Raw genomic sequence first — 12310 nt, 5'->3', positions numbered from 1 at the left:
CTGTGCCCTGTGCCCGATTCCTGCCCACATGCTGGCAGAGGCCCAGCACCCTGAGTGGTTTATGCCGCACACCAAACCTTAGCAGTCACAGCTGCAGCCTCACAGGCTCTTCCTTGCTTGCTCAGGCTCAGGCCTGAGTCTCGTCTCCCCACCTCCCACACTTTTCAGTTGTGGCTTTAGCAAACTGCAACCTAGAGTCTCAGGCATAAGTCTAGGGCCTAGCAGAGGGGCTTGGATCATTGAGCCAGAGGAAAGCAGTTGGCTCAGGAAAGCCTAAGTCCTCTGGCAGTAAAGCAGGAGTGAGGCCTAGCTTGACAACTTAGTTTAGAGTTGAGCTGTGTTGTGATTCCAGAGAAAAGCATTTCCCACATAGACCAGTGATCATCAGGCAGCCTGAAATCTGTTCCACTCAGAGCCATAGACCGGGGAGAAGACTTATTAACAAGGATCGAAATCCAGAAGCAAGAAGGAGTTCCTGACTGCTGGAGATACAACCACTAGCAAGGCTTTTATTCATGCGAGAAGTTTTGAGAATCTCAGCTCTGCCCGGGCACAGTGCAGGGTGCTGTGAATGTGACAACAAAGAAAACCAGCTTGTGTCTTCATGGAGTTTATGCAGAGAGAAAGGGGGAGATAAGAAAACAGACTAATAAAGCAGTTATAATGATAAGTATTTTAAAGGAAGAAAAGGGTTTGAAAATCAAAGGGGAGAACCCTCTGTTTTTTGTTTCATTTTGGTTTTTTGGTGGCACTGAAGATCAAACCCAGACCCTGTATATACTAAGCAAGTACTCTACCTCCAAGTAATATCCTCTAACTTCTCTGGATTCCTACTAGAATTATAGGCATTTACCACACCCAGTGTCAGGTTCCCTCTTGAGAATGTTTGGAAAGTCCTCCCTGGGGTTGAGACTAGAGAGGGACAAAGAAAGATCCTAACAGAGGGCTGGGAAAGTGGCTCAGGGGTAGAGCGCTTGCCTTGCATGCCTGAGGCCCTGGGTTCACCTGAGGCCCTGGGTTCGGTTCCTCAGCACCACATAAACAAAAAGGAAAAAAAGCCGGAAGTGATGCTGTGGCTCAAGTGGCAGAGCACTAGCCTTGAGCTGAAGAGCTGAGGGACAGTGCCCAGGTCCAGAGTTCAGGCACCATGACCAGCCCCCAAAAAAAAGACAAAAGAGGAAGTCATAAGAGCCATAAGACAACAAATATAAGCCAAAATACAAACAAAAGAGCCAGCAGAGTAGCTGAAGAGGTAGAGTGCTTGCCAGGCATGCTGGAGGCCCTGGGTTCAATCCTTACTACCCCTAGCCCCAAAAAAGGGCAAAGACCCTGTGATGGGAGGAGCTTAGCAGGGCAGTGGGGACAGGGGAGGAACAGGAAGGTGAATAACGGCAGAGGTAGAATAGGCCAGCTTTCATACTTTAGTTACAAGACTTTAGGTTTTGTTTTTGGTAAGTGGAGAATTGGAGCTGCTGCAGTAAGCCCAATTCTTTTTTATTCTTAGAGGCTGTTAGGTTTATAAAAAGAGGTAGCGGAGTAAGAACAGCACCATGCACATGGCATTCAGGTAAGGGGTAGGTTTATTCAGTAGACCTGCTGGGACCAGGCCAGGTTGGCACTCCACGAGGCTGGCAAAGAGGGGGACTGGCCCTAGGTTAGGCCTTATCTAGGGTAGGGGCGGGGAAAGGTGTGTCCAGGTAAAGGGAGGTGGGACCAGGTAGGAGAAAGGTGTGGCCACATCAGATCCACATGTGACCTCAGCGGATGCAGATGCGGGGTCTGCTCACCATCCAGGAATGGACCTTACAGAGGCCTTTGTGGCCTGATGTCACCTGTTCTCTGCCTTCCAGACAGTGTCAGGCCAAGATCAGGTTTTTAAAGAGCCTCAAACACTGGACACTGGTGGATCACACCTGTAATCCTAGCTGCTCAGGAGGCTGAAATCTGAGGATCATGGTTCAAAGCCAGCCTGGGCAGGAAAGCTATGATATAGTGCTAACCTTGAGTAAAAGAGCTCAGGGATAGCATCCAGGCCCCGAGTTCAAGCCCATGACTGACAAGTAAATAAAGGGCCTCAATCCTTGACCTCTGGATGCATTAGCCAGGATGTACTACCTAGGGCCCAAACCACTAATCACAGACAAGCCTTGGTGAGCCAGGCATGGAGCTAACCAGAAACCATCCCTTCTAGACCTCTGGTCACCTAACCTCAGGCTCTTTTCCTGGTTGAGAGGATCAATGCAGAAGCAAAAGACTATTTCCTTGACTATCCCGGACCCATCATTGCTGAGCAAGTAACTTCAGGCATAGGGCGATGCCACCATTATATAGAACTGTGTATGTACAAACCAGACCCATCAGGGAGCACTTGGTGAATAAATGCTGAGCAGCCTAAGGAGTCCCTGAGAACCAGGAGGCAGACACAGTGACTAGGGGTGGGAATGAGGCCACCAGGCCCTGACCTGATTCGAAGGATCAGAAAATGCTTCCCTGAAGCAATAACATTTGGATGAGAGTCCAGGCTAAGACATGACTGAGCAAGAACATTCCAAACTGAAGGAATGGTTATGCAACAGCTAGAGGAGCTAGATGGAGCTGGAGGAAACAAGGCTGGTGTCGCTGGGGCATCAGAAAGGACTGAGGAAGAGGAGGCCAGAAGAGAGTGAGACAGCCCCAGGCCCACCGTGCAGGGGCCCAAAGGCCACATCAACCCTTTCAGACTTGGATCTTCCAAGATCTAAGGGAGACATTTGATGGGTGTTAGCAGGAGAACGACCCCATTAATGGACATTTTTATCAAACCATTTTGATTGCACCATGCAAAATGCAGATGAGAAATTTGGAGGGACTGGACTGGCATGGAGATGAGATGGAAAGCAATAAACAGATTCAGGAAGTGTTTAGGACATAAATTGGAGATGAGCAATGAGCTTAATCTGAGTGCTGATTGAGACAGCAACACATGAAACAGGTGGACACAGAAGAAATCCTAAATTGAGCGTGGGATGGTGTGCAGTGACAAAGACAACAGGGTTTTATGTCACTCACCAATAGCAACTCAGTAAGTTTGTGGCAGAACTGAGCTGAAATCTTAGTTATGCAAAAAGCCAGGGTGAGGATCCAAACCCACATAGTCCCAACTCTAAGGCCGCTGCCCTTAGCAAAACAATGGATCTAATGTGAGAGTTGGCTCAGATATTGAGGGAAGACCCCAGGGACATTTGCCTTCAGCCCCACAGTATTTTGTCTACAAATCTAGTAACAGGCATCAGAAATGAACTGGGCATCAGGAATGAACTGGAAGGGTTGGGTCCTGCTCTGTGCCCTGCCCTACCTTGTGGTTAAGTTTATCCCAGGACTGAAGCTCAGGCTTTCACAATCTCTCAAAGCATCTTATTAGTCTTGCAGGCATCTCAGCAGGTGATGAGCATCAGGAGCCTCTCACAGACCCGATTTTCTTGTTTCCCTTTCAGAGGTGCCTGCTTAGACTTTAGCTTATCCTTTCAGCAGGCATTTTAATTGTCCGCATTCCTGACAGCAAAAATCACCAGTTTTCCAATTAGGGAAAGGGCAGTCCTGACCGGTTCCCAGCCCGATGAGGACTCTGCCAGTAGCATAAATTAGAGCCAAGTAGTAAGAAGTGAACTGGCTAGATTTCATAGCTGGATCTAAATATAGCCAGCTGTGGGTGGGTCTCAGTCAAAGGCTTTCATGGAGGACTCTTGTCTCTTTGTTTTTGTTTTGGTCCAAGACTAGGACTTAACATTGGGTAGTTGATGATTTCACTCATTGGCTAGTGCTCTACCAGCTGAACCATACTTCCAACCCACTCTGTAAGTGCCACATCTGTAAGTGCCTCCACTTGGCTTTATTCTCAGGTGAATCTTAGCCACTTGGCAGCAACATGATTCCTACTACAGGTTTAAGTGGTCCTTAAGGTTTATGAAATCCCAGAGAAAGCTCCCTTCTGCCCTACCATAGTGCAAGTCTCTCTAGAAGTCTCTGATTGGCTCCTTGGATCACATGATCACCTGGCTCAGTAACAGCAAACAGGGAAAAGAGATAGCGCCCCAAGGTTAAAGTGTCTACTCATTACAGTAAGGCTGGTAGGGACTCAGTTAAGACTGGATCTAGCTTAGAACCCACTATGTAGGCCATCATCCTGCCTCTGCCTCCTGAGTGCCACCACCATGCCCAGTTTAGACCAATGATCAGTCCTCTTTACAGGGAACACTTTCCCGATTCCTTTTATGATGTTATGATCTCAGTTTACCTGTCACTTCCTCAAGCCTGACTCAACACCTGGTCTAAAGTCATCCTCTGTATTAGGATTCAGGATCTGTGGATATAACAAAAGCCAACATATAACAGTATCTTAAGATAAAAAAAATTTACTTCTCTAGTAAATGTGTCTAGTCCTACACACACCCACATACCCTCACTTAGCATATTGAGAAGCTAAGACCCCAAGGGGGAAAAAACGAAAAAGGGTGAACCAGTTGGAACCAGGTTTAGGATTAGATCTCTAAGATCACTTCCTGTCAGGACAGCCAGAACCTGGGCTTAGGTTTTAGTAGATCTTGAAAAATGGTGACCCCAAGAATCTCTGGATTGGACCTCTGCACTCTCAGTCACCCTCCCCATCCCCACTCTGGATATTATGCTAGTGACACAAAGCCAGTTTCCCAGGTGAGTCCCAGAATCAAGTTCTTCCTCCCAGAGGCTCCTGCTCTGTGCTTTTGCACTTTGTTCTCCCCTGAGCCCCAGCTCAGGGAGGTGCTGTTAGTTCTTAGTGGAAGCAACCGACAGCCAAGGAATACAGGAAGCAGTTTAAGAGGGTGGAGCATAAGAAGAATGCCAGGTGGGGTGAGGAAGCTGCGTCTTTCCTCCCATGTCTCCCCTTGCTGTGCGACCTCAGCACTCTGAAACCAAACTGGTTATTTACTTGATTTTTTCCTGTCCCAGCCCCTCTTCCATTCAAGCAGGAAGCAGCTGGCTTCTCTCACAAAGTCTCTGGGAAGACCAAGGTCAGACACTGAACACAGATACTTATTTAGCAGCTGGTAAATAAATGAGGCTGGGAAACAACTTTCACTTTTTACTTTGATCATACTGATATTTTTAGTTTTTGTTTTTTGGGGTGTTTTTTTGCAAGTACTGGAGTTTGCTCAAGGTTAGCACTGTACCACTTTACCACTTTGAGCCCCAGCACCACTTCCAGCTTTTTCTGTGGTTAACTGGAGATAAGAGTCTAAGTGGACTTTCCTGCCCAGGCTGGCTTTGAACTGCAATCCTCAGATCTCAGCCTCCTTAGTAGCTAGGATTATAGGCATAAGCCACCAGACCAGTTAAGTATTTAGATGAATACATATTACTTTTGCAGGCCTAGTCTTTTTCTTTTTCTTTTTCTTTTTTTTTTTGTGCTGGTCCTGGCACTTGAACTCAGGGTCTGGACATTGTCTCTGAACCTCTTTGTACTCAAGGTTAGTGCTCTACCATTTAAGCCAAAGTGCCATTTCCAGCCTTTCCTTTTCCCCCCCAATATCCCCCTGTCGGTTATGGGGCTTAAACTCAGAGCCTAGGTGCTGTCTCTGAAGTTTTTTCACTCTACTACTTTGAGCCACAGCTCCATTTCCAGTTTTCTGATGGTTAATTGTGGAGATAAGAGTCTTAAGGACTTTCCTGCCTGGGCTGGCTTTGAATCTGATCCTCAGATCTCAGCCTCCTGAGTAGGATTACAGGCTTGAGCCACCAGCACCCAGCTTTTCTTTTTTAAGAATTTTTTTTTTTAAGGGCAGCTTGTTTATTACATAGAACCATATCCGCCATCAGCAAGTTGTCTTGGGTGAGACAGACAAGCCTTCAACCAAAAGTAGTTCCCTCCTAGTATGGGTTGAGGACTAATCATCGCTAGGGAGGAGGCCTGCTACTTGGCTCCTGGGTGTCTAGTTTGTGATGTTGCAAAAAAACTTTAAAACTCATCAAAGTAGAAGCCAACAAAGTGTATTAGTAAAACAAAGCGAAGGGAAGACAGTACACACCCAAACACCAGTGGGAGCACTTCTGGGCATTTCTCAAAACCCATACAAAGGAGGGTTCTGGCATCTCAAGTATTTACAGTGAAAAAGTACAGTCGGAGGTTTGGCTCAAATTTACCCTAGGTTGAGTGTTTCTCTTTGATCTGAAGTCTAGAACATTTTGTTGTTCTTGATGGTTACACTGTCTTGTCTCCAGAGACTGGAGTTAAGTCTCTTCATTAACTTTGGGTTACTGTGACAAAAAATGGTTCAACATCCCTTTAAACCAAGGGTGTATTCTACCAGATATTCTCTTCAAGGCAGGCATCTATCCTTGAGATAAATGTTTTTCTTTATAAACTCATTTGGTATCCAGAGGAGTCATTTACCATATGGCTTGTTTTTCCAGCATAAGTTTAAGATACTGTATTCTTGTTCAGTTCCCATAGCACACAGACATGGTATATGTGTGTGTATATATATGTATGTGTATATGTGTGATACACATATGCATTATACATAAATGTGTGTGTGAATAGCTTTTAATCAAGCTATTCATTAATCTAGCATTTCTCTCTGAATTCGTGGCTGCTGTTCCCATGCCTCATTGTCCTTGATCGGTCCTGCCTCATACCACCGTGCTCTGAAGGCATCTCCCAGCTCCAGGCTCCTTAAATCACTCATCCAAGGCTCCTCCCCAGATTGACCAGCCAGGCCGGCCTTCCTCCCTCCTCCGCCCCGCCTTGTGTGCCCAGGCTGCACTCTGGCCCCCGGGTCGGGGACAAACCTCCCTCTGAGGGCTCCGCTTTGACTGGGGAGAGAAGCGGCTTGCGGTCTCAGGGCTCCGGGCGGAGGACGGAGGACGGCTTTCCGGTGCACCGGGTCAGTGATCCCCCGTGGGCTGGCCCGCCAGGCCGGGGTTTAGTCTCCCAGGCAAGGATGAAAAGCCGGGGCTCCGCTTCGGCCCGGTGCCTCTCCGGACGTCCTGACGCCAGGGAGATCTGGGGGTGCTGGGTGGTGAGGTCTGGCCCGGTGGGGAGAGGGCCCACGGGGGCGTGATGGGGGCGGGGCCGGGAGCCTGGACGGTGCGGGGTAACGGAAGGGAGCGACGGGGACGCGGGACCCGGGCGCGGAGGCGCCGGGGACCGGGCCTCGAGGGCCGGAGGCGGGGCGGGAGGCGGAGCCGAGCGGGGACGGCGGTTCCGGAGCCCGCGGCCCCCATCCTGGCCCGCGTCGGTCGTGGGAGCTCGCAGGACCCGAGGCCCCTCCCGGACCACGCGGCCTGGGTCAGCCGGAGGCAGGTTGGGTTTTACCCCCGGGCTCCCCGGACCTGGCTCCGCCGGGCCCCGGAGGAGGGGGAAGGGGAGCCATCGGACGTGCAGTCCGAACCTCCAGCCCCACCTCCCGCACCTGGACGAGGGCGGTGGTCGGGAGCCTGAGCCAGAGACCCCTGTGGGAGCCGGGACGAGTGTGGCCCTCGCTGGGGCTCCACATCCACCCGCCTGCACGGAGGCTCCAAGTGGATCGCCCTGCTCCAGGAAGCCCTAAGTCCATCTGCCCGCCCCCCCCTTTCTACCTTCCCCCCCCCCCCAAAAGCAGCCTCTGCACTCTGGCACATCCGGGTCAGGGGACAGCCATCATCTCTGTCTGGAGAGAAACAAAAACAAAACAGCTGCGTTCAGCCCCTGGCTGAGAACTGCTTTCCTGTGCATCCATCGGGTCAGGGATTATTCCTTGGGCTGGCTTGCCAGACAGGTGTTGTTGATTCCCGGGAAGGATGGAGAAGATGGGGCTCAGCTTCAGGGAAGGTTAGGGACAGACTGTGCTGTGTTGTATAGGTTTGCCAGAGTCCATGTTGATCACACGTGGAGACCACTACCTGCCTCTAATCCCCCTGTGGTACCCCCTCAGGGTGGCCTCAGCCCTCCCTCAACACCTACCTGCCAGGTGCAAAGTCTGCCTGTAGATAACTGCTCAACAATAGGGTCCACAATCCGGGCCCCTCGTTTACCTGTATGGGCCCCTACTTTACATGGTATTATGTCTAAGCATGGCAAAGTGAAAGGGAACACAGCCAGAATAGGAAGTTCAAGTTCTAGGCCTGCCTGGCTGTTTTGCTGGCTCACTGTGACCTTAGGCACAAAAGCTCCTCTGTCTGCCTCATTGTCTTCACTGCTCAGCAACCAGGGTGCTGGCCATGTGGTCTGTAAAGGACTTTCAGCCTTTTGACATTGCTAGTAATAGCAATAGCAGTCATATTCCTTATCTCCACCTATAAGGCCTCCTGAGCTGGAATCTGTCTACCCAAAGCACAAGACTGCTTTGCCCAAAGGACCTTTGCACTTAGTCTTTTCACTGCCAGGACCAAGTTAACCACTTCTACAACTTGCCCCTGTTTGTTCTTCAGATCTCTATTTGATTTCCAAGATCAGACTGGGCCCCTGGATTTTATATCCTCCTGATACATACTGACTTCACAAACTAATGGTGTATAGTTCTTCCTCTAATATCTATCTCCTGTATTCTTTAATGTCTATAAATGCCAGGAGAGCTGGAAATGTGTCTTGTTCCCCAGCATCTAGCTCCTTCTTTGCTGTGGGATGTACGATCACATTTAAGCCATAGTCATATGAGGTCAGTATCATTGTGCTACTCTTACACATGAGACAGTTCACAAAATGACTTCTGAAGATGCTGCATTTCACAGTACTAGGGTTTGGACCCCGTCTCTGGGACCTCAGGACCTCAGCATCCTCCTCACCTGCTGTTTCTCCTTCCAGGAAGGAGAAGATTGTGAAGATCTTGTGGCCAACAAGGCCTTGTAGAGGGGAGGACTTATCCAGCCCAGCATCTCCTTGAACTGAGAGGGACCTGAGGCAGACTTGGCCTCTTCCATGGCACACCGGCTGCAGATTCGCCTACTGACGTGGGATGTGAAGGACACACTGGTCCGGCTCCGCCGCCCTGTGGGGGAGGAGTATGCCACCAAAGCCCGGGCCCATGGCCTGGCGGTGGAGCCCACAGCCCTGGGACGAGCCTTTGGACAGGCATACAAGGCTCAGAGTCACAATCTCCCCAACTATGGCCTGAGCCAGGGCCTCACCTCCCGCCAATGGTGGCTGGATGTGGTCCTACAGACCTTCCACCTGGCAGGGGTGCAGGATGCCCAGGCTGTGGCCCCCATTGCCACACAACTGTATGAAGACTTCAGCAGCCCCAGCACCTGGCAGGTGTTGGAGGGAGCTGAGACCACCCTGAAGGGGTGCCGCAAGCGAGGTCTGAAGCTAGCAGTGGTCTCCAACTTTGATAGACGGCTTGAAGATATCCTGGTGGGCCTTGGCCTGCGGGAACACTTTGACTTTGTGTTGACTTCTGAGGCTACCGGATGGCCCAAACCAGACCCTCGAATTTTCCATGAAGCTTTGCGGCTTGCTCAAATGGAACCCGCAGTGGCAGCCCATATTGGGGACAATTACCACTGTGATTACCAGGGGGCTCGGGCTGCAGGCATGCACAGCTTCCTGATAGCTGGTCCAGCACCTCTAGACCCTGTGATCAGGAACTCTGTGCCTGAAGAACATCTTCTTCCCTCACTGTCCCATCTCCTACCTGCCCTTGGCCGCCTGGAGGGTGTGTGTCAATGAACAGTTGAGGCAGGGAGCCCCTCCTTTTCCTCAGCTCTGGACTGGGATTTTCCTTTTGCAGCCTCCATCCTCTATTTTGACCATAAAACTGGGCTTTAGCCTTGTCCTATTAACCAGCTCCTGGTCTCAGAGCCCTCATTCATCTCCTTCTTCCCCCCCCCCCCCCACTCGCTTTGTGTGGTGATACTAAAGATTGAATTCAGAGTCTTAGCTCACTAGGTAAATACTCTACCATTGGACATTGGATCCATGCCCTCCGTAATTCCTCCCTCAACCCCCATCCCCCCCACCACCACCCTGTACTTTTGCCAGTTGGCCTTGGACTTCCATCCCCAAGTAGATGGGATTGTAGACATGCACCACATGCAACTTTTTATTTTTATTTATTTTTGGTTGTGGGACTTAAACTCAGGGCCTGGGCATTGTCCCTGAGCTTTTTTACTCAAGGGTAGTGCTCTACCACTTTGAGCCACAGCGTGCCACTTCTGGTTTTCTGGTGGCTTATTAGGGATGTCTCACAGCTTTACCTGCCCAGGCTGGCTTTGAACTGTGATCCTCAGATCTCAGTCTCCTGAGAAGCTAGGATTATAGGCGTGAGCCACTGGCACCCAGCTACAACTTGTTTTTGAGATGAGGCCTTGCTTTTTTGGTATGTTTCGGTCATGGGGCTTGAACGCTGGGCCTGGGCACTGTCCCTGAGCTCTTCAACTCAAGGCTAGCTCTCTACCACTTGATCCACAGCGCCACTTCCGGGTTTTGGTGGGTAATTGGAATAAGAGTCTCACGGACTTTCTTTCCTGGGCTGGCTTTGAACCTCGATCCTCAGATCTCCGCCTCCTGAGTAGCTAAGATTATAGGTGTGAGCCATCAGTGCCTGGCTTACACCAGGTACTTTCAAACTTCAGTTTGTGAGGTCCTTTTGTAACTAGAGATCTGAAAGTCACTAATGCAAAACAAATTAAAAAAAAAAAAAAGCTGAGCAGAAGTCCTAAGGCTTCTCATTATGCCTCAGAGACCTCCCCCATTCCCGCCCTTGGAATCCTAAGGTCAGATTAGTTTGAAAGTCAGAGTGGTAAGCTATGCTGTAGGGACACTGTCCACTAACACTCATAGTTTGGAGAACAGATTCAAAACAAAGAATGTCATAATTGTAAGATATAATGTCATAATTATAAGACATGCCAGTAGCTCCTGTCTATAAACCTAGCTACACAGGAAGCTGAGATCTGAGGATCCCTATTTAAATCCAGCCCAGGCAGACAAATCTGAAACACTAATTTCCAATTAATGAGCAAAAGGTCAGAAGTGGTAGAGTGCCATCCTCAGTGGGAATTAAAGCCAACTGAGAGTTGGCTTGGGATCAATTCCCAGTATCTGAGCATGTGCACACAGACACACAAGGAACACTGCTAACTTACATCTGTCCTTACATCTCAGTTCTTCATCTGTATATACAGCTCTCCAAATTTTATAGTGGGCACAAGTGGTAGACCCTCACCACAAATGAACTAGATGTGGGAATAAGTAAGGTGGCACCACTGAGTTTGGCCATTAGGTTACAAACAGGAGCCATATCACAGGAGACAGTGAAGTGTTGATCCAGGGAGAGGAGGAGAGGTACCTGATTAGACCTATAGGTTCAGCACAGGGTAAGATACCTCAGGGAGCCACTGCTGGTTTCAGGGATGAGAGGGGAACCATAGGACATTTAAAAATTCCCTGTCCTGTCCTGGGGTTTGAACTCTGGGCCTGGGAACGGTCCCTGAGCTTCTTTTGCTCGTTAGCACTTTACCACTTGAGCCACAGTGTACTTCTGGTGTTTTTTGTTTTGTTTTGTAATTTATTGGAGATAAGGCTCATGGGCTTTCCTGACCAGGTTGACTTCAAACCACCATCCTCAGATCACAACCTCCTAAGTAGCTGGGATTATAGGCGTGAGCCATTATCACCTGGTTAAAATTCCCTTTCTTCCTGCCTTGTCTACACTGGTCATCTCTGTGCTTTGCCTAGTGTGATAGGCAGGTGTGAGTGTAGCAAAAGCAGGGAGGGCTCTGGTACTTGAACTGGCTTGGAGTTGGGGTGGTACTTGGACAGGATGACGGGTAGTGTCTGAAGCAGGCTATGAAGCTTCTTTTGGGAGCCGGGTTGGTAGAAGTTACATGCTATGGCCTGCAAATGCCAAGTAGATATTGGCTTTGACAAAGGTGTTTTTGTTTTTGGTGCCAATACTGCAGGCTTGAATTCAGGGCCTTGAGCTCTTGCTTGGCTTTCTTCACTTAAGGCTGGTGCTTTACCACTTAAGCCATGCCTCTAACAGGCAAAAAGCTAGTTCAAACTTTAATCCTCAGATTTCAGCCTCCTGAGTAGCTGGAATTACAGGAATGAGCCACCAGTATCTGATTTGACTCAGATTTCTAAAAAAGGGCTGTGTCCAGGCAGAGGAAGAAAACTCTGGGTTTACCAAAGCCTCTAGGTCTGTCTTCATTGGACCTGACACCAGGCCAGGTAGTAAAGCAGTCATTTCCCCAAGAATCAGGCAGGGAGGACACAGGTCAGGAACTATGGTCTCACTATTGCAAGGCCTCAGAGATCATCTCAATCAAGAGTTGAGCAGAAGGCCTGTGGGTTGATCTGCCCAGTGCTGGGAGT

The 12310-nt window shown here is 49.5% G+C and overlaps 1 protein-coding gene across 2 annotated transcripts; it reads left to right on the top strand.

The window, feature by feature from the left end:
- The first annotated feature begins 6769 nt into the window (after nt 1–6769).
- Nucleotides 6770–9774, top strand: Hdhd3 (haloacid dehalogenase like hydrolase domain containing 3). Of its 2 annotated transcripts, none has more exons than XM_070011983.1 (2): nt 6770–6899; nt 8798–9774. In XM_070011983.1, exon 2 carries the CDS (start codon nt 8912–8914, stop codon nt 9659–9661), a length of 750 nt encoding a protein of 249 aa, XP_069868084.1. In that variant the 5' UTR covers nt 6770–6899; nt 8798–8911; the 3' UTR covers nt 9662–9774. The 2 variants fall into 2 exon arrangements, with proteins under 2 accessions (XP_069868084.1, XP_069868085.1); XM_070011984.1 differs by lacking the exon at nt 6770–6899 and adding an exon at nt 7216–7318 and having other exon boundaries at nt 8802–9774.
- The last annotated feature ends 2536 nt before the right edge of the window (nt 9775–12310 follow it).

Source organism: Dipodomys merriami, unplaced genomic scaffold (genome assembly GCF_024711535.1).
Source record: "Dipodomys merriami isolate MVZ:Mamm:240054 unplaced genomic scaffold, mDipMer1.0.p SCAF_11, whole genome shotgun sequence".
NCBI lineage: Eukaryota > Metazoa > Chordata > Mammalia > Rodentia > Heteromyidae > Dipodomys > Dipodomys merriami.
The sequence above is the reverse complement of the archived record's forward strand: the minus strand, read 5'-3'. Positions and strand labels throughout refer to the sequence as shown.

What these genes read in the sequence shown, in the direction of transcription:
- Hdhd3 (XM_070011983.1), top strand. Translation starts at nt 8,912, where the DNA reads ATGGCACACCGGCTGCAGATTCGCCTACTGACGTGGGATGTGAAGGAC.